General features: G+C 41.9%; 1 protein-coding gene across 1 annotated transcript; it reads right to left on the bottom strand.

Annotated features, from left to right (window-relative positions):
* Positions 1-2,138: 2,138 nt before the first annotated feature.
* Positions 2,139-24,380, bottom strand: wasla (WASP like actin nucleation promoting factor a). The gene is made up of 11 exons (XM_084555348.1): positions 23,497-24,380; positions 19,703-19,837; positions 18,083-18,169; positions 16,993-17,089; positions 15,431-15,454; positions 11,670-11,871; positions 11,071-11,113; positions 7,322-7,475; positions 4,051-4,694; positions 3,785-3,890; positions 2,139-3,482 (listed from the first exon to the last, which is right to left on the bottom strand). Exons 1-11 carry the CDS (start codon positions 23,599-23,601, stop codon positions 3,421-3,423), a joined length of 1,659 nt encoding a protein of 552 aa, XP_084411474.1. The 5' UTR covers positions 23,602-24,380; the 3' UTR covers positions 2,139-3,420.
* Positions 24,381-25,617: the final 1,237 nt, after the last annotated feature.

Raw genomic sequence — 25,617 nt, 5'->3', positions numbered from 1 at the left:
GACTGTGTGTGTGTAAGACTGGAATAAAAATAAAGCAGGGTCATATACTGTAGATACAGATAGCTCTGACGCTCAGCTACCCGATGGCATCGACTCAAATGAGTATATATGAAGGTCAGTGTAAGTTTAATCAGGAACTCTATCCACATTCATAACACTCTCTCTCTTCCTGCTTCCCTAATCAGCTTAGCATACTATGGGTGTTCCAGCCTAACCCTTACAATTTTGCAACAATCTCAATCAGCCAATCATGTCATTGCTGTCAAACTTTAAATATGTTCTCCTCCGCTGCTGTCAGCAGTCAATTCAGTTCGTCCACCACTCCATTCCCATCCACATCTCCAGCATTCTCTTCTTCTTATCACCACCACCAGTGTTCTGACCCAGGGGAGTTTATATACAAACACAGCCTTACCCTCTCCCCCACAAATATGATGATGGCGCAGTGGGGTGTAATTGTCAAAGACTTTGACAATTACGAAATGTACAAAAGTAAGCACAAGATATTGAATTAAAAGAATAGCGTCCTTGTTACTGTCAGAAGTCAGATTGTTATTCCCAGCAAATCACGGCTGCACTGAAAGTTATAGTAGTAGTACATGGCAGTGAATGGGTCCAAAACATAAGACAGAGCAAAAGTGACCACCATATCTGAAGATCAATACATCTGACTTTGTTCACTTTTATATCTTAATCACAGACACGTGAATCGCTGAACAAGAAGGCTGTCAAGTTGAGTCTCGGGGGACAAGTAGTGTCTTAAACAGAGACAAACACTTGGAGCTGGCTGAGACATACCAACATTTTACAGTGGATGATGGAAAAGAAGTTCCAAGTTAGACATTTGTGACACAAACGTAAGGGTGTACCGAAGAGACAGAGTGTGTGAAACCCAGTGACACTTTGCGGTGGGTATATTGAAGGGGAGGAATAATTTGGAGACAACTGTAGCAAATCGATCCACTCTGACCATAGACTGTGAAGCCAAAGCAAGTAGGGCTCCCCCTGGTGTCTGGCTGCTGTATAAGTTGTAAGTCCCACCACCTTGATGTTTGTGGATGGGACTTGGGCCAAACTAAAATTTTAAAGTACACGTCAAAGAATTACTTTTCAAGGATGTTTTCTCTCATTTTAGGTAGTTAATATAATACTGATGCATACTCAAGTGTCATTTTTTTTTCTGATAAGTTTCGTTTCAGTTAGTTAGTTGATGCTATGTCAGTTGCCATGTCAACTGCTCTGTAAAGCTGGCCATAGGACTGTGAGAGCAGGAAAATGAGTACAGTGTATAATCCCACATTTCTTTGTAACTTGTGGAGGCAGAGCATCGAATGAAAACGCAGTGAGTGTGGCAGAAGTGTGAGCGGGTCACTGTTAATGCGGCTCTGCGTACTGCTCAGACTCTGGCTCCAAACTCGCGTGATGGCGCCACCGTATCCCCGGGAAAGTAACGTGAGTTTGGCCAATACAAGGAAGTGGGAATGCGCTGTCCATATTTATATACAGTCTATGACTCTGACCAAGGAGAAGTAGCACTTAATTCTTCAGTGATCTTCCACCCTCTTGTCTGCATCTTTGTGGTGAAGGATACTTCAACTACTTGAAAACCTAAAGACCACGGAGGGCTGACTGTCATGGACTTTTCTGACATCCACTTAACTTTTATGGAGCACTTGAAGGCTGAGGAAGACAAAAGTTCCTGATATCTCAAGTACCCTTTTGCATCAGATTACGCATCACATACTTGCTTCTACCTGCTACCTTCCACATAACATAAAGACATGACCCGGTGTTGATTAAATGTGTGTACACTAGCTCCTCATCTTACTGCACACGGCAGAGCCAAGTGCTTTACAGAATGTGTGCATAAAAAAAGTTGCTTTATACCTTTTCTATATTGTTTGATTTTTCTGGAGAAATATAATAGGAATTCCTCTCTCTGCAGAATCATATAGGGAATCCTTAATCTTGTACCACGCCATCCTATGGACATTAGTATTCCACATAAGCATGAAACAATGAGCATGAGCTGAACCACTCTGACAAAGACCAAAAGACAATCTTCTCTGTAAATATTAACATTTATTTAGGTATACAATTTAGTATTCTCACTGCCCCCCCACCCCTCCCGACCCCTTTCACAGGTTTGACGTCAGTATCTCGGCCTCTCAATGCAGCATCAAGCCTCGCTGGAGGACAGTAAAAACTCCAAAGACGAGCAGTTAAAACAAGCGTCTATTATTTCTTTCCACTGTTTACAGACGGAGGACCACAGGCATCGCCAACACCCACAAGTTGCTTGAAAATGCCACATTTGGTTCATTATAATTTGCTTTCTCTGTTACTTTCCATTAGGAGGCATTTACAGTCGCATTGCATAAAATCATAGTTTGGTAACAGAATGACAGAGGCAGATGAATGTGGGTATTTTTTTTGTCAGTCCTTTTTGGCGCGATGTGAGACAATATTGATGCGTCCTCCTACAGGGAATAACAGAAGGATGTCACAACAGAAACAACCAACCAGACATAAGAAAAAGAACTCCAATCATTTCACATACGCCACACAGTGGGAGATGTGTGTGTTTTTAGCGAACTCGTATTCAGTCATGTCTGGAAACACATCGATGGGCTCGCAACACCTTTAAAAGACCCCATTATCGGTGTATCCTGCTTGAAATGAAATAAAAACTATTACTGAGGAATGCACACGCAAAACACAAAACTGAACTATCACAGAAACTGTGTGCAAATGAACGACTTTAATTACAAAAAAATAATAATAATAATAATAATAAAAGAGCCGCGTGAGGCAACCGAGCCGCCACATTTTGGTCATTGCATGTCTTTATGAAAACAAAAAAACACAACTAAACTAAGATTTAGTAGGAAAAGTGATACGACAAGAAGCGTGGTAAGAAAATAGTGTTATCTTTGCATTTAAATCAACCACTATCAAACACAAAGAGGATCCTGCCTGTTTGTACACACTTAAGTCTCCCTTTTTTAAGTTTCTCGAACAAGGAATGAAGAAGAGAACACATGAAAATATATCCCAAAGAGTACGCAAGGACTCCTCTCAGCGGAGTATCGATTATGATAATGAAATGTAGCCGGCTCCACATTGTGCTGAAGACAGGTTAGCTATAAGTGCTTTTTTTAACGACACAAGGAAGTGGAGGAGCTGGGACCATGACGATGTGTAGTGAACAGAACGGATTTAACGAAAGAGGTATTGCACAGAGTAATTAGAATAATCATAAAAAAAGGCAAAAAAAAAAAAAAAGGCAAAAATAAATATACAGCAAATTCATACAACATTTACATTACAATTTTAGTCAGATTCTGGAAGAGTTTTAGGAGATATTTTTGTGTCAGTGGTAGGTGGGGGTTGGGGGAGGGACTGGGGAGAGAATCTTTACTAGTCTTCCCACTCGTCGTCGTCCTCAAAGTCCTCATCTTCGTCGTCATCCTCGTCTTCGTCTGGAAGAAGAAACATGACAGTGAGGAGTGTGGAGAGCTTTTTTGACGTTATGGTAGCCAGGAAATATGACATTGAAGTGCACAGGTTCAGGGCTGAACGAAAGTCCCCAGTTTCCCTCATCCTGCCCCATATTTATTTTAACCTAATCTAAACTAAGACAATGCTTCATTTCTACTGAGCGTGGGATCAATCATTTCATCCAATTCTCTGGAGATGAATAATGTTTGATTGTGTTTGATCGTGATTCTTTGCTGTGTGTCAGGTGTGTCACAGGCTATGTGAGGAGCCTCTCAGCAGTTACCTGAGGAATGGATGGCTTTGCTCCTCTTCTGCATCACTTCCATGAGAGCGCCGACGATGCCTGCAGCTGGAGCCGGCGTCGGAGGGCCGGACTCTGGATCCGACACCTGCACAACACACACACACACACACACACAGGATGGGCCAGTTTGCAAGGGGTACAATATGTTCATATGAATTAATACAACAGATAGGTATGCTAAAGTCAAAGTTGTTGCTTGTTGCAGTTGTTAGTATGCGATTTGAAAATCATTTCAAATGTCTCACAGTCTTGAGCTGGATTCCCTGTCGGATCTGGTCCAGCAGGGCGTCTCGTCCTGTGTTGGACACCGGGGCTCGGTTGTTCTGCTCCACTTTCTTCAGCTGGGTTCCTCCTCTGATCTGCTCCAGCAGCGCCGACTTCCCACCTGGGGTTGGTGACTGAGGCGAGTCTCCGCCTCCGCTCACGCTGTCCAGCTCTGCAGGGGGAGGAGGGCCGGGTGGGGGTGGTGGAGGAGGAGGGGGAGGAGGTGGTGCAGGGGCACTGCTTGCTGGGGACGGATGGGCCAGTGGAGGAGGCGGTGGTGGTGGAGCCTGAGGGGCGACGGAGGAATGCGAGGACGGAGGAGGAGGAGGAGGGGGAGGCTGGTGGTGGTGGTGGTGATGGTGGGGAGGAGGAGGAGGCTGGTGACCTCCTCTGGTAGGAGGAGGTGGGGGAGGCGGGGCGCCCAGAGTTCCTGGTCTGAAGGGAGGCGGGGGAGGAGGAGCTGAAGCAGGGGCTCTGGACGGAGGAGGGGGAGGAGGGGCTCCTCGGCCACCTCTGGATGGTGGAGGCGGGGGTGGAGGAGCTGAGCTGTGCGGGGGAGCTGAGCTGTGCGGGGGAGGAGGAGGAGGAGGAGGTGGGCCGCCGCGAGAGGGAGGTGGAGGGGGTGCTGCGGGGGAGATATAAGAGAAGTAAGATCAGGTTGACCAGGTAGCACCATCAACCTACACTGGTTAACTTCATCACATCTCACTGCTCTTCTTCTAGACTGACTGTACTGAAAACCTGCTTTTGAGTACTAGTACTGCTACAAGCCTGGAAGGAAACCTACGGTCTTTTGGTGGGGAATAGTTTGTCTGGAACTGCTGTTAGGAACTGGTTAGCAAAGATCTGCTGGGCCAATCAAATCATTTGGGAGGGCTTTATGTGGAGATGGACAGAGGAACGGAGACATGCCAAAAATTTGCAAAACATCCCGTCTGCTCAACCCACTAACCACCAATTCCACTCCCACACCTCTACTGATGGTGGACCAATTTTAAATCATGAAAAGCATCAACTTTTCTATATCAACCCTCACTCCTGCAACATCCTAAATTCAGATTCAGATCACCCTACGCTCCCCTCTTCCACTTTCAAAACCATCGCACGTTTATATGAATAAAACATCGAGTCTGTCACAATGAATGAGAAAGTCAGACAGAGAATAACGTTTCATCTGCTCAACTCATGCTGTCTGACAGGACGATAAAGGAGAAGAAAGGAAATGACAGTTCAAGATAAAGATAAAGTCGTGAGAGGAAACATAATGTGTTCATTAAAGGGTTAGGGGTTGGTGAAAACACAATTTTTTTTGTTTGTTTTTGTGTATTATTTTTCCAGGTACTAAATAAGATTGTACACACTGTCGATCAGGATGTTGTCATTGGGGACAAGGCAAACATTAGTAAGCATTATTGCGCTATGGATAAGACATAATCAGAGTGACTGAATCCATATTTACAGTCGAACGGATCAGCGTTAAATGTTTAGTTGAAATGGATTTAATCTGCAGCCAGCAGCATTTGTTATTTGAACAGCAACTAAAAATGTGAAGTCGTTCACTTCACCGCTTTTTGATAATGATACAGAGGTTAGAAGAATTCAAAGGTTCAGGAACAGACTTGTGAAAACTGAGGCCTCAGTGTCTGCCACTCACACTGGTGCACCCTGATCATTTTCACATTCACAACACTAATTTTAACTGGCATACATACTCACACTGTAGAGAAGTGGAAGAGGTCGAGGTGGATAAAAGACAGAGGAGTACATTAATGAGAGGATTGGCATCGGCTTTAGTTGAGCCACAACTAACGTCTCAAACTCATGCAAGGGATCAGTTAGAAGCGTCTAATATCGAGTCGTTAACTTCCTCTCAGTTACTCTCCATCGATTGTGGAAATAGTGTTCCGAGCATTTTCTAACTTGGCAAAGGAAAATAAAGAATCAGGTGATAAACATCAGCCAGGCTTTAAAACATCAGAGCTGTAAAAGTAAGTGAATTTGCAGCAAACCACTCAGTATGTGATGTTTGGTTCTAAATGAGGCTTCTTCTGTTTGGCATGCCCTAACAGTTACTGTTAGTCTGTTTACGTCAATGTACTTGAACTCCTGGAAACAAACTTGTCGAGTGTGAACAGCACCTATGACATTCTGGCAGCACACCAGGTGTTGTCTGTCAGCTATGCGCCGCTAGAAGACACGCAAGCTCGACAGACACTGTTCAGTTTCACTGAACGTGTGCAATGCATTCATCAAACTCCCTCTTCATCTAGTGACAGTTCTAATTATGTTCATTTAAACAAGACGGTGGCGTCCTCAGTGTTGACGTGAGGAGAGAAAGGGACTGGTTGGAATTAGTGGTGTAGTTCCAAAGCTGAAATTGTGCTGCTGGGTTTAATAGTCAGTCAAGTTAACAGTTGTACTGAAAGAGGTCAACATCTTGTCATACTTTTGCGTGCAGCATTTTAGGACTATAATGGTTACAGAAAATAATGATCAATTAGGTGTAGGCTACTAATAATGATTAATGTTGTGTGCCGTAACACTAAGAGGAACTCTGCATTGACAAAGAGAGTAACTGGTGTCATGGAAGGTCACAATGAATGTTTAAGGCTTTCTAATTATGTCTTTTTAATACAGTATGATGCAGAGGACGACACAATTAGGACTTTCAGGGGGCCTTCACTTACTGTATAAACACCATAACACTAGAGTTGACGTTCCCTAACGAACCAAATCTATTGAACGTCTCTTTAAAACGAACAAGAGGAGAAACGCAGCAGAGTACATGCACGTATATGTATATTAGATATGCAAATATAGCGTGACATCATCCGAGTTGTTCACTGTCTTCACGTGGGCACCTCAGTATGCTCTATGCAGCTTTAATTCCCTTTCAATGCAAAGGTGTTTACCAAATACCCCATGGGACAGATAAAGAAGAATCAATATTATAGAATAGCTGAAACTCAGGTAGTCCACCAATACAAGTCCACCAATACCAATATAAGCTAAGCCCTAAATCCCATCTCTACAAAACATATCCGGGATTTCTCTGTTTTTTTACTGGACAATGTAAATTGACAGTCTCTACCTTAGGAAAAACTTTCAGAACTCTGAAAATTTAAATTCTGGTGACACTGCTTTGAGCTTTATTCTTCAGCAGTGTTTGATTATTATTTCAGACCAGTTTGTCAGATCAAAGGTATCTGTGTGTGTGTGCGTGCGTGTGTGTGGGTGGGTGCGTGCACTCACCCTGCCTCCTCAGCTCGTTCTTCACAGCCTCCACCCCTCCCTTCTTCTCAATGAAGTCGTAGATAACCTTGGACGTCTCTCGGTCCTTCAGCTGAGCCTCGGAGATGCCGCACATGTCAAACAGGTTCTTCAGTTCGGGGTCCAGGTTGTTCAGCTGTTGACAACACAAAGAACTTTTTTAAACTGCACTCCACATCGATGAGGATATGACACAACGAACGTTTACTAGTGTTGACGAGGCAAAAGTAGACATTGAAGATTTTAATGACTACCTGAGAAAATAAACAGCTTCATCATCAACAACAAAAAAAAACATACTGAAGTATTTTATACTCAAGTACTCTTGTGTCTGCAAATAAAATCCCAGCTTTGCTTTTTGCTTGTAGTGATAACACAATAGTAGCTGACATACAACATAAATAATAACTAAATATTAGTAACAACTGGGAAAAAAGTCACTAAAGAAAAAAGTTGATTAAAGATTTGAAATACACATTTGTTAAGCTGATACATTAACCTTATCCTTTTACTTAATAACATTTGTACTATTTGTGCTGTTTAACATACAGCATATTGTGGATGATAAATGAATCCATTGTTCTCTATAAATTCTAACTTCTCACTTTCACACCAGGATGTATTAAAAGGGACACTCCCATAAAATATAATGACTGTTAAAGATCTACAGGTGAATGACATTTTATTAAAGAGTTGAAAACAGCACTGTCTTGATATTTCTCATTAGACCAGCATTTGTTGGTGGCTTTTGGATACCAGTTTCCACTACCTAATAAATAAGACACAAGGTTTCTCCAGTAGGAAATACGTTTTTCAGGCTTGGCTTCAAAGTTGGTAAGTGAACAGACTGGTATTCTTCAATGACCTATTTGTAAATGACACCTTGACCCCATATGAATCATTTACAAACGACCACAGCATACTAGATCTATCTTTCTCCAGGTACCCACAGACACATAGTCGTATCAGGAAAATGTTCCCCTTGTTTCCTTCACTGCCACCCAGAGGTCAGTAGGATATTATCCTGAAGCTAGACTTCTATGAGGAGAAACGTGTCTAATTTATACATTGATACTGGGAGTGAAACAGATATCTTGGTGCAAAACTAAAAATGCATGAGAGAGGGTTTGGGTGTGGAGCTCTCACAGGAGGCTTTGCAGGGAAATCTACTGTGTTTACGTCATGGGTTAATTCAATTTAAGGTGCACCATTGTTCACACTATTCAGGGGACTAGTTGGATAAAAGTTTTTCCTTTGTGGATCCTGGAGGGCGAGATGGAAGCATAGTCCAGCCTCGGTAAGACATATGTTCTATGTTCTGGTGTCATATTTTGGACAAATAGACCCTAACATCTAACTTTCATTTTTGGTATAACATCACTCAACAGTAAAGTTACAAATTTACATTCTAAAGGTCTGGCACATAGGCTGTATATTGAAGTTAGACGAAGACTGGCGACCTGTTCAGGGAGTACCCTGCCTCTCTCCCAGTGACAGCTGGGATAGGCTCCAGATCCCCCACGACCCTCCAGAGGACAAGCGGTTACAGAAGATGAATGAGAGAATTGAGATGGACAATGGGACAGCTCCTCAAAAGTGAAGCCAAAGCAAGTAGAGGTCCCCCTTGGTAGTACAGGCGCAGCATACATCAACAGCTTCAATTTTAAGAACGGTTTCGCTCATTTTAGGTAGTTAATATAATGCTGATGTAAGATCAAGAGTACATTTTTCTTGTAAGTTTTGTTTTAGTTAGTTATTTGACGCTATAGAGACAGGATGTCACATAATGACTACGAGTTGCCATGCCAACTGCACTGTGAAGCAGTCCCGTATGACCAATGGAAGACAGTGGGGACATGTTGTCCATACATATATACAGTCTGTGGTCCCAGAACACTTTGACAGATTTTATTTAAGGTTCATTGCCCACTTTGTAGTGCAGTAAGAGGTGCTTGTAATCAGTGTGTCATTGTCATCCATTCCTGGGATTCTGCCCTATGTTCATGAAGATAATGGTTTGAAAATCTGAAAATAAAGTTGTTAAATAATAAGAAAGATACAAAGAATTTCCTCTCAACTGGGAGATGTCTTCACTGGAGTTTATTAAATAATGCTTCCTTGCACTGGACTCCATCTCAGTCAGTCAAAGAGTCAGTCTGACACCTAGTGGCCAGCTAGTAGAAATACAAGATAACTTCATGATGGTGCACATTAGCTGGTGTGTCTAACTAAAAATCAGACAGGCCTCCATTTAAGCAGACAACACTATTAAAACTCAAATGTGCTTTCTTTCTAGAGACTTCAGCTGGGCTGTTGACTTCATTTGTATATGTAGTATATCACTTGAAATCAGTTTGAAATTCTACAATGTTCTGATTCTACAATGTCTAATGTTTACCTCACAATTACTGTATTAAAACATAAAGACTTGTCAGTATGATAACTTTCTGTAGGGGTAACAACCTGTCTTATAAGTATTTAACTATGGGTTTGGTGTTTGGCATTAGAGGGTGACACGGGAATCAACTGTCGCTCCCATTTCATCCCGAGTCCACAAAAATACTCCTGTCATATCCCGATCACGTGACTGCCCCCCCCCCCCCCCCCCCCCAAAAAAATCCCGTCCCGCTCCCGTTGATCAATTTCACTATTAGTAGATGGGATACCATCACTATCACGTTACTAATAGTGAAATTGACTCCCATACCGCGGGACTCCCGCGGGAATATCGTGACCCGTGGGAGTCCGGAAAAATTGTCACCCTCTATTTAGCATCTCATTAGGCTTTCGGTGTGTTAACCATTTACCTCAACTGGACAAACATTTCATCATCATCATCATCATCATCATCATCATCACCTAAAGCTTGGTTTAAAGTTGTGCATCATCTTGCTCCGGACCCTACAGAGTAACTGACTGTGTGTTGCGGCGATTTGTCCAAAATACACTTCCTTGCCCACGTGTCTCACAAGCTCAACAAATTCTCCCTTGTTCAGCCTCCTACAAACCTAGTCAGATGTCTGATGTTGATGACTGACTGGTGATGATTTACCTCAGCTCCAACATGAACCTCCTCTCGCCATTGAGTGAAGTACAGAGCAAAACTCAACACAGCCACCTAGTGTTTGAGTGGCATAATTACCCACCCACCAGTGCACAGGTATAAAATGCTTTCACCAGCGTAGCCCCGTATGTCATAGGCCCCGCTAAACCCACTGCAGGAGTATAAACCAAGCTTTATACAGCATGCCCTTTGCAAAGCTCACACATTCCGTCTGGCACAACCTTCCTGGTTGTGGTGATGACCAAAGTCAGTTCCACCAATTACAAGAACCTTCACAACGAAAGTCAATTTTATGAAGTACCTCACGTCTTAAAATAATAAAACTTATATATAAAGCTTTGTTTATTTGATATAAGGCTACAGAATACAGAACTACATGTTTGTTTCTCAATAAGTCATGACAGAGGTAGTCTCGGAATAAGTTTGTTCTTATCTTACGTATTAATTCATTTTTCAGTATGCCGCTCTGTAGTTATTTAACCAGGCATCAGAGTGGTCCTCTGTGGAACAGTCTGTGTCCGTGCAGCTTCTCAGAGGCAGCGAGATGTTTGTGAATATGAGCGGGAAGCAACAAAAGCCTATTGTGTGATTTCATCATGCGGCCACCACACAGGTCACTATTGTGCTCCCGTGCGTGCGTGTTTGTGTGTGTGAAGGGGGTACTCACATCAAAACCTGTGTTTGGATCCCAGCCTACGTGACCGATGTGCCTGAAGAAGACAGGATAGATATGCGGTGAGATCACAAACGTGTTCACATGTAAATATACAGAAGTACGCCAACTGTTAATCACGCACACATGGTCACCCACGTGCATATGCCAAATAGTGAGCCCCACTCACACAATCATTGGTCACAAGCTGACAGTGTGGTCATTGAGAGTTCTCAGACTCTAACGTAACATGTTTACTACTGCATCAGACAGTACAGACAAGACAGGATGTCAAAACTGCCAGCCCTTTTGCTGGTCAATCTATCAGAGTGTTCTTTTATGGGATATTGGTTTTTGTTTCTTTCACTAGTCTTCAGTAGTACTACTTCTTCATTGGTGAAAACAATGGCATAATGTATGCAGGTTAAAACAGTATAATGACTTCATTTGATTTACATAAGTTTTAGAAAGTGGTTTAGACAAATTAGAACAACTAGGAATTTGTGATGAGCCTTTTTCATTGTTTTCTGCTATTTTATAGACAGTGCAATCATTCAATAGACTCTAAATGAAAATTATCATCAGCTTCAAAGCACATCAAAGGTGGGACTCACTGGAAGTTGCTGGGTGTGCCAATGTCAGCCTTGGTCAGCTTCTTCTTCTTGCCTTTGGTCTTCTTGTCCTTCCGGGTGAGGCCACCGTGGCTCAGCATGTTGTTGAGGTGGTATGGCTGCTGGTGGCCGTGGGAGTTGTGGAATCTGACATTGTTGATCTCTGGGTTCTTGATGTCAACTGTGGCCATGGGTAGAGCTGGACCTAGCCAAAATACCAGAAGTATGCATGAAAGTGTTTCTTTCTTTTCATTTACAATGTCATGGATCAGTGAATGGGTTCTCCAATCAACCCACATGAAGAACATGTTTATGGGTAAATTTGAGTTTGGTTGCAGACTCTAGCCTGGTTTGAACTGAGAAAAATAGTCCAACCGACCCTTTCTGACTCTCAAACTAATAATCACATGTACCTTAGGGATCTTTTGTAATGTATATGGTGACCAGTCATTCCATCCTTCCTGTTTTTTTAGAGCCATTCAGTCCTTGAATTACTTATAATCTCCATGAACCACAGCAACATCTGACACAACCAGTAATCCGCTGCTTATCCCAGTCCAAATCCCTGGACCCCCATGAATGCTGGATTTCTGCGACCACACCAAGAGGCTTGCCTCAAATATGCGGTAGAACTGGGTATCAAACTGAGTATTTTTAAAGATATTGACCAACAGTGAAAGCTGACATCAAATGTCTGGTCTGATTCACTCATCGTCACATTTAATTCTTGGTCCGAAAACTCTTGATTTAACAGCTATACCTGAGAAAGACTGCTGATATTTGAACTTAACACTGTAACAAACCCCTTCCTACAGTACTGCTTCAGAAGATTGCCTCCTCAAATTCAAGCAGGTGCACAGCCAAGGTAATTTGGGATAGTAAGGCAGGTGGTTAGCAAATTGTTGCTTCATTTGTTGCTACATTTGTTGCAGCAAAGCTAATATGCTTAGGGGAAGCAATGGTTCACCCAATTCCAGAAAACAATACAGCTAGTGGACCACTAATATATATTTGCTGAATTTAACAAAAATTATATTTGACTATTATGTCCACGGCCCTCCATATTACCGAATTCTACCTGCCAAGAAATTTGGGACATACCAAATTTAAACTGTGCTGAAAAGGCATGTTGAAACGTCCATACTCTAAGTAACTCAGACCTTTACATTCTCTTTTGCCAGCACACTCAATGCTGAAAAATGCTAGCCTTGCTTTAAAAAAAAATAACTCCTCTCCACCACAGACCATCCTATTAACAGCCTACAACTTCACGTCCTGCTTGGCCAAGTACAGCAGTGACCCTCGATTCAAATGGACTATTTTCAGTTCTTCAGTGAACAGTGTTTGTGCTTCAGCTGGATTTATGAGTTCAGATCAGGCAACGACAAGAGTCAGAGGCAAGTGCTCAATATTCCCAAACAATGAGGGTAATCCCTCAAGAACTCTGCCTTTACAAGAACATTTTTATTGAAGTTCTCACAATGAGGACAAGAACAATAGATCCGAAGAGGAGGGAAGAGACAAACATACATCGCCCAAGCAAAGAAGCAAATCAAGAGCAACAATGTTGTACGGTTAGACCCGTGTTTCACAGCTAAAATGTCAGAATGAACTGGAGTCACTAGAAAGAGACTTCACCAAACAAGCAATTCAGACACAAATCCTCTGAGAGAAAAGACGGCTGATCTGTTCAATGCACCGTGGATACAGTATTCACAGTGTCACTCTTCCTCAACAGTCAAGAGGCTGGGATGAAAAGTATCCCACAAAGTATTTTGGGAAGATATGCAATCTCAGCTACGGAGCAGGAGAGGTCAATTTAAAATGCTGACATACTGGGACCATTACAACTTTGCTTACACTGGTGAATAATTGCAGCAAATAAACACAGTAACATTGCATTTCAGACAACAAAACCTAAAGAGGCATCTCAAAGACAGAGATACACACAACACTAAAATCATTATTACCCATGGTCTGTTTACTTTTTATTAGGCCTCTGTAGGAGCCATAATATAAATATGTTTGAAGGTAATATGTATAAGGTCTAACTGAAAGGGTGTGGCTATAACTAGGAACCTTTTACTGGGTCAGGTGTTCTGCCCAGAAGGGAAACCGTTTTTGACCACTAAAGTGGCATTTGTCTGCAAGTGTCTTGGACAGTTAGAACATTTGATATGCAATTATATGTTCTTGTTATACTGATCCATGTTTTGGTAAAAAATAAATGGTTTGATTCATCAGGAGTCTTGGATTATGTTATATTCATTGTGACGATCAGCACGACAATTAAAAGTTTCAACATGGTAACACCTCAGTGGCTTAAAGCGTTTGGCTTAGCTTCTCCATCTTAAATTCTGGGAAACATAAAGCTTTTGTGGTCTAAAAATTCAAGGCACAGTAATAATCAAACTTGTCTGAAGCTGGAGGAACCTTGGCAACAATTTTACTTGTTGAGTTTTTTTGTTGCAGGACAACAGTGGTCCACTGGGGTAACCTGGCACCTTGGTTGGTTGGTGGTGTCATATTCGGCTCTATTAAAACACTCCTTGCTCAATACATGATGAAGACCATCGGCAATTTGAATGTTTGACTATTTTTCTGTTGTTCAGATGTTTCAGTATGGCAATATGCATTCTTCTGCACTGTTTTCAAATTATGCTATTTTAGAAGAAAAATATCAGTGTGTCTGACTGCACAATTACACGTGTTGTCAAAAACTTCCTCTACGTTTATTTTGTTTTTATACTCTGCAATTCGTAAATTTGACTGATGCCTGTTCCTGGCGCAAAAAACACTAGGCTGATAAATGCACGCTTTCTTCTAATAAAAACTAAAAACAAATTCATTGATAAAATAAATTCCACACAAACCAATAAGATCAGCAGCAGTAACTATGGGGATTACAGATTAGGCCTAATGTGCATCCCAACAGGGTTTAAAGGGAACAACAAGAGACCATGTGGTCTACATATGGTACAGATGGGCTTCCTGCTGACCAGATTAACCTGCGGCAGACTCCACTCTATGTCAGTGTGTGAGTAACACTGTCTGTAACAATGCCGCCAATGTGTCAGGAAACACCACAAAGCCTCACTGCAGTCAGCTGGCATTTGTCATCCAAACACAAATGCATTAACATCTGTTTTTGAGCATGAACACTGTTTGGATCAGAGTTCTGCTTCTACATTCTTGCAGCAAGCTCTGTAAGATCAAAGCATGATGTTCTTGGATGCATATACTGATCTGGACTATGTTTCACTCGTGTATCTGTTACAGTCACTGAAGACCGTACACTTCAGTGTATGTGCACAAAATGGCTAATGGCACTGCACAATGAGTCAAACCAGACCATACGACAGCATATCTCTCTTTTCACTCAAGGTGTTTGCTATGTCAGGTCAGAAGGCCCATGATCAAAGAATGTTCCTGGCAAAGAATGGCAGTAAAATGAGCCATTCAGATGCCTTTGTTGTGTATATTTGTGCACCAAATCTGTAAAAAACACTTCTGGATATAGCTGATGATAGCTTGTAGCAGCCCTAATTTGTATTGTCAACAGTGGAGTCTCCCATTCCCATGCTATGTTAAAATGGCATATACTGTAAATATACATGGAGGGGTACACCATTCATTTTTCCAATTTCTTTCATTTAGAAAATCTTAGGCGACTCACAGTTAGATCAACTCTAAGCTTGAATCAGAGAAAAGTGACAAGAAGAGGGAAATTCATGATTTGGTTGCATTATCAATATTCAACATACCATTTTTAGGGTCACCTCTTTTCTCTGCAAAAGAAAAATTTACAAAGTCACCAGGAGACAACCAACTTTAGAACACACGGAATGCAAGTTAACCGACGTTCTTAAGAGGCAAAAAGAAGGTGAGCTGTACAAGAGGCAGACAGGCCGTTAGTATATTTCTGTGACGATAAGAGAGAAGACAGCAGTTTTAAAGCCTTGAGGCGCTGGAGCCATCAAAGAAAACATGCCACCGCGTGCCTCTGATACAGAAAGAAGAGTAGTCAGAAAGAATGTTCAAAAAGTCTTCAACTTGACCAGAGGAAAAGCAAAAAGGTCAGAAATCTCAGCTGTGATGTATATACACCGTCCTGCCCCAAACCACCAAGAAAAAAAAACTTTTGTGTCGCAGTTCTGTGAGCCTTTGAACTTTCAGTGTTCCTCACAGTTTAAGCGACGCACTTCAAAAGGCCAGCATGCTGAGAGGAGCTGGAGGCCACAAAAGAGCATTTACATCACGGAGAAAGACTTGACAGTCTCAAAAAAAGCGGAGAGGAAGACACTAAAAAGCAAACTGTCCCAAACCAAACCTCAGCACATTTCCACGTGTCATGAACCTTCCCAGATTTCATGTTTGTTGTTTATAACTGCTTTTTTATACGCATATCCTACTACAGATATGTCCATTCATGAGACAGCTGGAGCATAGAGCTGGGTATAGGACAAATACATCATGAATCGATGCCATTAGCACAATCTATTTTGGTCACTTGTTTTGCATAAATGCATTACTGCATTACATTTTGCAACAACAGACTCAACTTCATAAAATGTTAATTTAGGTGTTTCTTCCACATACTGTGTGAGACACCTGAATTTGCAGATGGCAAAATACACCAACGAATCCTGTCCATCATTGGTGCGCAGTGTGTGGGATTGTTTGGTTCTCTACTAGTCAGAGGTGTTTAATGCCGTTGTTGTATTATGCCAACTTTCACTCTTCTTGAGAGGAAGTAAACAATGTAAACACAGAATTTATTCTCCATTCAGATATTGCAATAACATCTGAAATGGGCAATCTGAATACAAGTGGCCAGCTTAAAGTACAGGTGTGAACACCCGATACACACGGAGGACACAATTGACTGATCCAATGTCAGGTCATATCTGTAGGTGGTCTGGGGCACCCTTGATTCCTTTGTAGTGTGAACACAAAAGGAGTCCTGGGTCACATTAATGTCTGTGTTTATTTTCATGCAGAGTGTGAAACTTAGACTGGATCTCAGGGCAGGCTGGAGACGTATGTGGAGATACATTTTAAAGCCAGGTGTGAACACAGGCACTATATGCTGGCCAGTTGCTCAGGTTGGATGTTAATGCAAGATGTGAACAGGGCCTCAGATGTGTTTTAGGCATAGTTTTATAAACTATGTACATCTCGTTGATACAGCTGGACATGAGTGAAAGACTGGTTTGGGACCCAGAGTCAGGCTGTGTTAGTAGAGGAGGGTGCAAGTTCTCCAATTAGAGGTGTGAAAAGTCGGTAGACAAAGCAGCCAAAGCAAAAGTGGAACAGTTCATTTCACCTGTTTTCCGCTGTCGTCGGTTGAGCAAGTCATTGATTGCAGCTCTGAATCGCTTTGCCTCTTCTTCACTAGCAAAGTTCAGACCGATCTGACATGTCTGGAAGGTAAAACAGCAATGTCTGATTATAATGATACCTTTCTTTAAAAAATGGCAACAGATCATTAAAGCTTGTTACATACTCCAGAAGAACAGAGTAACTTGTTCGTTTTCTCTGTTCTCAAGAACAAGAACAAAACTTCGTTCTGACCAGGTCATTTAAACTTCACAAGAAACTCAAGTACAGAACTCCTGGGAAGTCTTCATAGGGCCCTGTCATGCCATTGGACCACGCAATTCATTCAGCATGCACCCACACACAGTATGGCCATCTCTGTCCCATACGTCACACAGTGAATATTAGCATCTGGGAGCTCACAGTGTGGCCGCTAGCTACAAAAGGGGATCGACAACTGTGTTCAATTGTCTCCGCGAGCTGATGCTTAAAACGACCCTCTGCATTGCATCAGAAAAGGTCGGGAATGACAACATTTCCGCGTTAACCACGCCTACTTCTGACCAATCACATAATAGCTGTCGGACACCACACAACAAAAAAGTTCTGACCAGATGATGAGTCAAGAACAAGCTGTGAGAACTCCCTAACAAGGGCTGTGAGAAAAGAATGACGTCATTCTCTTCTTGTAGCCCTGAGAGAGAGAACAAGTTTCTCCGTTCTTGCGGACTATGTAACAAGCTTGAGTCTGTGCACATTGTAAAATGGTGGGTAGACCAGAACAATAAACTTGAGAATTCATATTAACAGCTACATTGATAACAACAATTTCAACAGTTGTTTACACACTTCACCCTGAAGTTGTCTGAAAAACGAGCCAGATTATTTGTGGTTTTGATGTCTTATTATGATGTGCAGAACTAATTTCCACACGATAATATAAAATAGTCAGATTAAACTCATGGTCATGCTCATGGTTTATTTTATGCTGATAACTTGAATATCTACCACCTTGCAAAACAGGGGAGGGTTTGATCAATTAGAGCACCAGTTGTGGATTTGGATTTTGAAGTCGTCACAAAGAATCAGACACTTACATCTCCTGCAAATGAGATGAAGTAGGATCTGGAGCTGCTGATGGAGAAGCTGTGGTACAGTTCCTGCTCAAACATGGTCTTCCCTTCCTGCAAAAACAGAAGGTCAGATGGAAGAAAGCACCGTTTAAAATCACACACAAATCACACTGACATCAGAGATTAAAGAGCTGGCTGCTGTTGTATGCAAGAAATGACCAGATTAAAAAAAAATAACGTCCATATTTTCCAACATTTAGTCCTTCTTTACAAGATTTTCTTACAGTGATACATTTTAGAGAATGGATCTGCTGCAGTCTTCAAGTATATTTTGTCCATAGGCTCAAATGTCTAGATGGATTTCAGACCCTGTATGAGCACCAGAGAGTAAAGATCCCTAACAGATCAGTGGCTGGCTGGCAATTCTCTTCAATCAATTAGGGTTGCACAACTGAATGCACATCGTCTTTAAAACCCTATATTAATTCATTCAATGAATACTGGAGTAGTGTATGGATAGTTAAGACACAATCCACTGTAGAAGACATGACAAGGACTAAGAGGGAGAAGGGAACTGAAAAATATGAAGAGAACACATTTAAACGATGTAGACTGGAGAAATGCATCTGGTCTGGTCTGATGAATCTCTGAAGAGGTTACAGTAGCTAGGCCGAAACGTGGAGTCAAAAACATGAATTCAAGAATCCAACCTGCAGTGAGGTAACTATCCGGGCTGTTTTCTTGGCACAGTTTGGCTGTATAGTGTTGCTTATCATTTACATCACTCTTTGTGGCTACTTCCAGCATAATAATGCACCATTTCACAAAGGCAAAGTAATCTGAAACTGGTTTCATGAACAAAACTTCAGTGGAAGTCACCAGATCTGAATACGGGGGTGTGTCAGGACTGGAGAGTGTCAGCGTGAATGAATCTGGAGAAACAAAGTGATGAAATCATATAAACAAGGAGAAGAGTCTCAAAATAATGTTTCCAGCATGTCGTGGAAGCCATGGCACCAAGAACAAGGGCGTACCAAATATAGCGCTTAGCGAGTGCACAGAGATATTACATAACAATTTCACTGGGAGTTTAAGTTTGGGAGAATTTGAGTAACAGTCTGAGGTGGCTTTACAACAGGCTATACCAAAAAAACTGATTTCTCAATGTGCAGCACTTATAAAGCTCACCCTTTAACAGAATAATGTGCATAAAAACTAAAGCGTAAGAATTATTATTTGTCAGTTCACGTGGGAGTTATGTGCTGGGCTGTTTCTAGGCTGAGCTGTTGCCAAGAAACCACCTGACCACCTGTTAAAAGCCCCGACTAACAAACAGTGCCACATATCCCATTGTAAGACAGCGTTTTTGTGAAGCTTCAATAAGCAAGATATTATCAGTTAGTGTGTGAGCATGAGACGTGCATACTGGTGGATTCTGTTACCCCTGGACAGAAGCAGATGAGCTGATCCCCCTGTGTCCTGTCTTTATGCTATGCTAAGCCAAGCTGCAGCTACCTACTGTTGTGCAGACACAAGGTCTGTTAAAGGAAACTATCCCTTTTAAGATGCTTCATTCAACTAGCATGCAGGGTTTAGAACATAACCCTTGAACATAAGTTTCCATTACAGGATGTTCTCACTCACCTTGATGTCAAACACTCTGATAAAGTAGGATCTCTGGGGGTTGTCTTTGACCAAGCAGGCCACTCCACAACACCTCTTCACCCAGCTACAGCTACGGTCGGCCCCGTACACCTGGACCACCGCCGAGCACAGGGTCTAAAAGCAAACAGGTGGAGAAGACGGTCAACATCATCATCTGCGAAAGCAAATACTTCTGTATGTAAAAGTGTTGAAGTCTCTGAGCTTGTTACATCACTGAATGGCACATCCATTTGCCTGTTAGAAGCCTTCAAGCTCCATGTGTGACAAAGCAACAAGAGGACAGAGGACAACGGGGAAGAGGAAATGTACAATGATGCAAAACCCTGAGCAGCGATAAGGACTGCTGAACCAGGGGAGAAACAAATCAGGTCATTTGGACAACACTGCAACCTTTACGAAATCAGATTAGGAGGCGCACATGCAAATATCTTAACAATGGATTCTCAATTGTGCTGAATAAAAGGAATATATTGAGTCTAACATTGTGGCAGGACAATGAAAGCCTGTCCATTCATTTGTATGTTGTGACTCATGTGCTGTCTTGACGTAGTCCTGCATATTAGAATAAAATGAAGCAATAACTCTGAGGTCAAACGGCTGACTTTCCTGTCATATATCAGTCATGGAACTTCAAACCCTTTGTATTCACAGATAACCAACTTGGAGAATAAAATTAATTTGACTATTTAAAAGGGCCTTGGTCAAAGTCTTGAGTGGAAGTTTTGAGAGAGACAGACATTCCTCCAGGTCTTTTAGCCTCCATTCCTGCTGAATAGGAAGCAGAGTCCTGCTGCTGTCCTCAGCACTGCGCTGTCCTCTGTTCTTGTTTGCGGTTTTGAGGTTTCTGCAGAGGTCGCACTGTGTTACATCCTCTGCCAGGATTCCTCCCTCTGCGGTAGAAAGTAACTCCAACCGTTCGGGGAGGAAAAAGGAAATGCCACTCAGTCTGTTTCCTGATCTGTGATTTATGAGCGGCAGGTCAGAGGAACAGCAGGAAACACTTTTCACCGTGAAATCATCAGCTCAGCATCACACATTCAAGGTCAAAGGCTGGCAGTTAAAAGCTTCACTTAAGTTCAATGAGTGAGAGCATGCAGCAATAAACATTGCAATGCCAGAACCGACACTGCAGATTCACAAAATCTCTGCAGGTTACGTAATCTAGCACCTTAGCATCTGCTAATCATGAACCTTAAGGACAAACCACTGCTTGAAGGTTTTCATAAAATGAATCAGCTAGAAGACGGAGTGTATCCTTCAAAGCTGCTGAGTTGCTGCTAAAGATATTAGTCATGAGTTAGTAACGGAACATGATTTGGTGCTTTTCTGTTTCATATCACTGGATACTGACAACAAGACAAACAATATGAAGACACCCTATGCTCAAAGAAAGTATGAACTCCTTACTCTATTATCTCAATATTATGCACTATGTTAAACATTTCTATAATTGGACCGTTCGATAATAGATAAAAGACTGATCATTACAATCATTCAATGCAGCCCTGCGTTAAATTAAATTCTATAACAGTCAATCTGAGACTTAAAACAGCGTCAATATTAACTTTTTTTTGTCTTTGGCTTTGTTAGTTTCTGCTACAGTTTATCTGGAACTTTTGTCACCATTGGGAGAATTAGAGGGAACAAATTAACACCTTAAGCACCTTAACACAGCAAACAGCACTTGTTTGTCCTTGTGGCTAATAAATACAACATTTCTCTGCAGTAGGCTACAGATTCTCAAGGGGTTTCCTCGAAAGTGCAACCTCTCAGGATTATGGAATGACTTGTCATTGATGCTCACTAAAAAAAAATGAGGGATGGTCCTGACCTTGTGACAACTGTTGTTGCACCAAAAAGGGCTTCCAAAACAGACTCTGCTTTCAAGTGCATCGTCACACTGTTGCTACAAAACTTAGGACAATACTGAATAATCAGAAGATTACTCAGTAACTTTCAAATCTATACAAGGTGATCGGAACTTAAACCAACGGCTGGTTGGAAGGATGAATTTAACGTAATGAGAGATGGCTATAAACAGCTGCACGCTAGCTGTAATATGTGTCATGTGTCAATGTTAAAAGTTGTTGATGGATTTCTTTCAGGCAAGAGTATCTTGAGAAGGTCTTGTAGAAATCCGTCACCATGCATCACTGAACCCCAATAGCATACATAGTGGCTTTAATTTTAAGTTTAAACCTGGGTCACAGGATTTAATAGTAACACAGATGATGGGTCAAACTTTAAAACATTTCCATGACGACCCCTATCTGTGTGTGCGTTCACGTGAAGGAGATCAAGTCTGATCAACAGGTTATCTTGAACGCTGGTGCTCCCTTGTTCAAAACAAAAAAGGAGTTATATTACACTTCAGTTTACTGATAACACTTGGACTTAATCTGGGGTCATAGTTGAACACCTAGGATACATTTTGTATCCTTTGATTAGAGAGATCAAGTTGGATGATTCTTTTAAAGTTTTGTGGTTTAAAGGTTTTAGAGGGCCAGGGATGGGCATGAAACCGAGACAGTTGTGACAGTCTCACAAACACTCACAACAACAAATTGCCAACAAAGACAGACTACAAACACAGCCCTACTGGTCAGTGCAAATCTACCTAACCAGTTTTTTAGTGACACCAACTGCTGTGATCTCTGAGCTCAGGTGTTTCCCCCCCTGCAGGAAGTTGCTTCTTGCTGCCAACCCTGCAGCCTCAGCTCCAGTTAAACCTCTGAAACCTGCAGCAGCCAAACATATCAAATGCTGAGCTGTCCTGCAGCCATCATGGTATATCACCTCCAAACAGACTCGGTTTGAGGATTTTTGTAGCTAGGTATGGTTTGGTGCTTAAGAGCAGGAAACACAAAACATGTTTGTTGGTAAAACAGTCAGATGTTGCTTGGTTTCAAAACATGTTTTGTGTTATAAGGGTTTGTAGCTGAGTCAAGCGACCCTGAAATTTCTAAATGGCATCCATGGGGGTGACTTTTATAAAAAGTTAAGGAAAATAGCTTGATAGCGTTCTATCTCATCTCTTATCTTATCTTATCTTAGGTCATTTTGGCCAAATATTAAAAGATGCTCAGTTTGCAGAAGCTTGAAACCGGGGGGAAAAAAAGAGGTAAATACTTACATTGGAGAAGATGCAAACAGACTATCTGGCATTTTTACTTGAGTACTAACCTTATCAATTAATAGATCATTGCTGCCCATTGATGTTTAACCTATCTTCTAATTAATTAACTGACGTGATGTCTTAACTAAAGTTATAAAAAAATGTGAAAACGTGGATAAAACGTGTTGTCTGGCAAACAATCCACAAAGCAAAAAGTGATCTTTTAACAACCCGAAAACAGTAAACATTCCCACCATCACCGCTATAACAGTATTTCGATAAAGCATCCCACTAATAAACTGGCATTATGAATAACCTGCAGTTATTGATGACATTTTTTGCATACTTTTTATGGCGCATGTTAAAAATGGTTGAATCACTGTGCCTTTAGCTGACACTAGACAAGTTAAATGATAAGGGGGTCGCCATATTTAACATCCAAATACATGCACACACTACAGACGTCAAGAAGTCCCAAGGGTCACAGATTTCGTTGCAACACTCTGGGTTTGGGTACTACTGTGGGGTCCAAACCGTTTTCTGCTGCTTCATTTCAAACTGAAGGAGACTGGAAAGAGAAGTAGGGGCATTTGCTGTCTGGTGCACTGCACCTGCACCTACTTGGAACCTGCAGGTGGTAAACAAACGGAGAACTTACGGCGCATTTCCTTCCCAGGTAGCTGAACAGGCACTCGTTCTCCTGCGGGGTCAGGAGCAGCGAGCCGACGTTCACGGACCTGCGGGGCGGTGGGTGGCTGTTCATGGCCCCGAATTCTTCAAGTTGACCCCGAATTGATGCGGTTATCCCCGGAATGGGTTCGGCGAACGTTACTAATTACAGAAAATCCATGCGGGCTCCGGTTGCTGTGGCCTGCAACCGGATCATCTCCGCTCAGTCCGACTCCGGGCAGGAGGGCGGAGGAGGAGGAAGACAGGGGATGTTCCCAAGGCTTGGTCCTGTTTAATCAAACACCGTAACTTCTCCGTTTAGTGTTAACTGTGAAACTAGGAACTCGCTAAATGTCTGTAGATGGGAAAATGCCAAACTTTCATTCGGAAACTCCAGTAGCTGCAGCATCGATGCGTACATCCAACATGGCACCAGGAGGGAGCGGACCACTTTAAAGAGGGAACAGAGGGGACGTTGGTTTGAACAAACTCCCTAAATAGCCACTATATATTGGATAACATGGTGAAGTTGGGGAGCTGAAACGCGCACAAATGTGGCCTCACAGTTATTTTTTGTTAAAACTCTGTGATATGTGTGCATTTCAGTGCATGTTGAGCCTAAAATGTGGCCGCTACTTGAAAATGGTTCGGTCCGTTGTGGCAGCAGGAATGCAGCTCTGCGGAGGGAGAAGGAGAGGGGAGGGGTGTTTAGCGCGTGGAATACATCCATGGTGGAACGAGGGTGGAGTATGACGTTAGGCGGGGAGGAGCCATATGGAGGACGTGAAAATGTAAATGATGCCTTCGTCATAAATAATTTAGAAATGGTTGAATATTTCGTAGACATAGTGGCCTCAGTGCGGAAGATGATAATAATACTTCATTTACAGCCAGGTAAATAATGCTACATCACAAAAAAGGAAAAAACTGTAACAAAAATGTGAAAAAAATTGAATACATAAAATAAATAATGCAATAAAGTGTTTTCTCTTGATTCTATGAAGTAAATTGCCCTGAATCTGTCTGCTTAAGTGACAGTATGATTATGAAATATTAGTACCTATGCTGTGGCATGATACAGATCGTTGCTTACACACTCTTAGCCCACTAGGTAGAGTGGGTTGTGCAAGAACCAAAAGGTTAGTGGTTCGATCCCTGGTACGTGGTGGACCACTTGCCAAAGTGTCCTTGAGCGAGAGGCTGAACCCCCATTGAGTTGCTCTCTCTGGTGTGTGCATTTGTGTGAACCAGTTTGTAGTAAAGTACTTATATCAAAAGGTAGAAAATACATAAGACCATTACATCCAGCTTATAATTTTGTCTGTGCCCCTTTGGGGAAGTATTACAAGTTACTCTCATTTTAACTCTAGTTTGATCTCCGCCAAGATGATTTCACTCTTTAGCTCCACTATTTTTATCTGCAGACTCTAATAAACTAAAGCAAACACTGATGGGCACTATGAGGGTAATCTGCAAAAATGATTCTTGGAAAATCTCTAGTGTATCATCACCACAATCAACACCTCCACTGACTTATGAATGCTATGATTTCACTGTCATGTTTTTTTGTGGGCTGTATTAAATAGTAATAATAGCTTTACCATATGCAGTCGTATTTAGGTTTGCCATTATCCTTTGTGCTAAAATATTTTACACATGGACACTAGTGAACATGATGGCGACTTCAGTTCCTGACAAACTTAAACAATGCGAGATAAGCATCCCCTTAACTTGTCTGACTCATGCGTCATGGAAAATGGCAGACGATGAAACCAGGTATTGGCCTTTACACAGTATTTTAGTTTTGACTTTTAGCACATACGCTGCTCCTAAAGTGCCGCGTGTGCAGAGGATTGTGGGTCAGAATGGCCAGAAAAGCATGCTAGGTTGCACACTGCAAAATGTGAACAGATGTAGGACATCCTACTTTTGGCATACTATTTATTAGGCGATCATATGTCTTGGTGCCAAATGCCACAGGGAAGCTTCAAAGGTTTTGCATGACCAATCACACACTAGACTAGATAGTCGTCTAATGTTTTGTTTCATCAGTGCATCAAGGGGCATCTCCAAGTTAAGCAAGCAAGAACCCGCTGCTCTGGTTTGAAAG

The sequence above is a fragment of the Chelon labrosus genome (genome assembly GCF_963514085.1).
Source record: "Chelon labrosus genome assembly, chromosome: 11".
Classification (NCBI taxonomy): Eukaryota; Metazoa; Chordata; class Actinopteri; order Mugiliformes; family Mugilidae; genus Chelon; species Chelon labrosus.
Note: the sequence above shows the minus strand (reverse complement) of the source record. Positions and strands in the feature narration are given on the sequence as shown.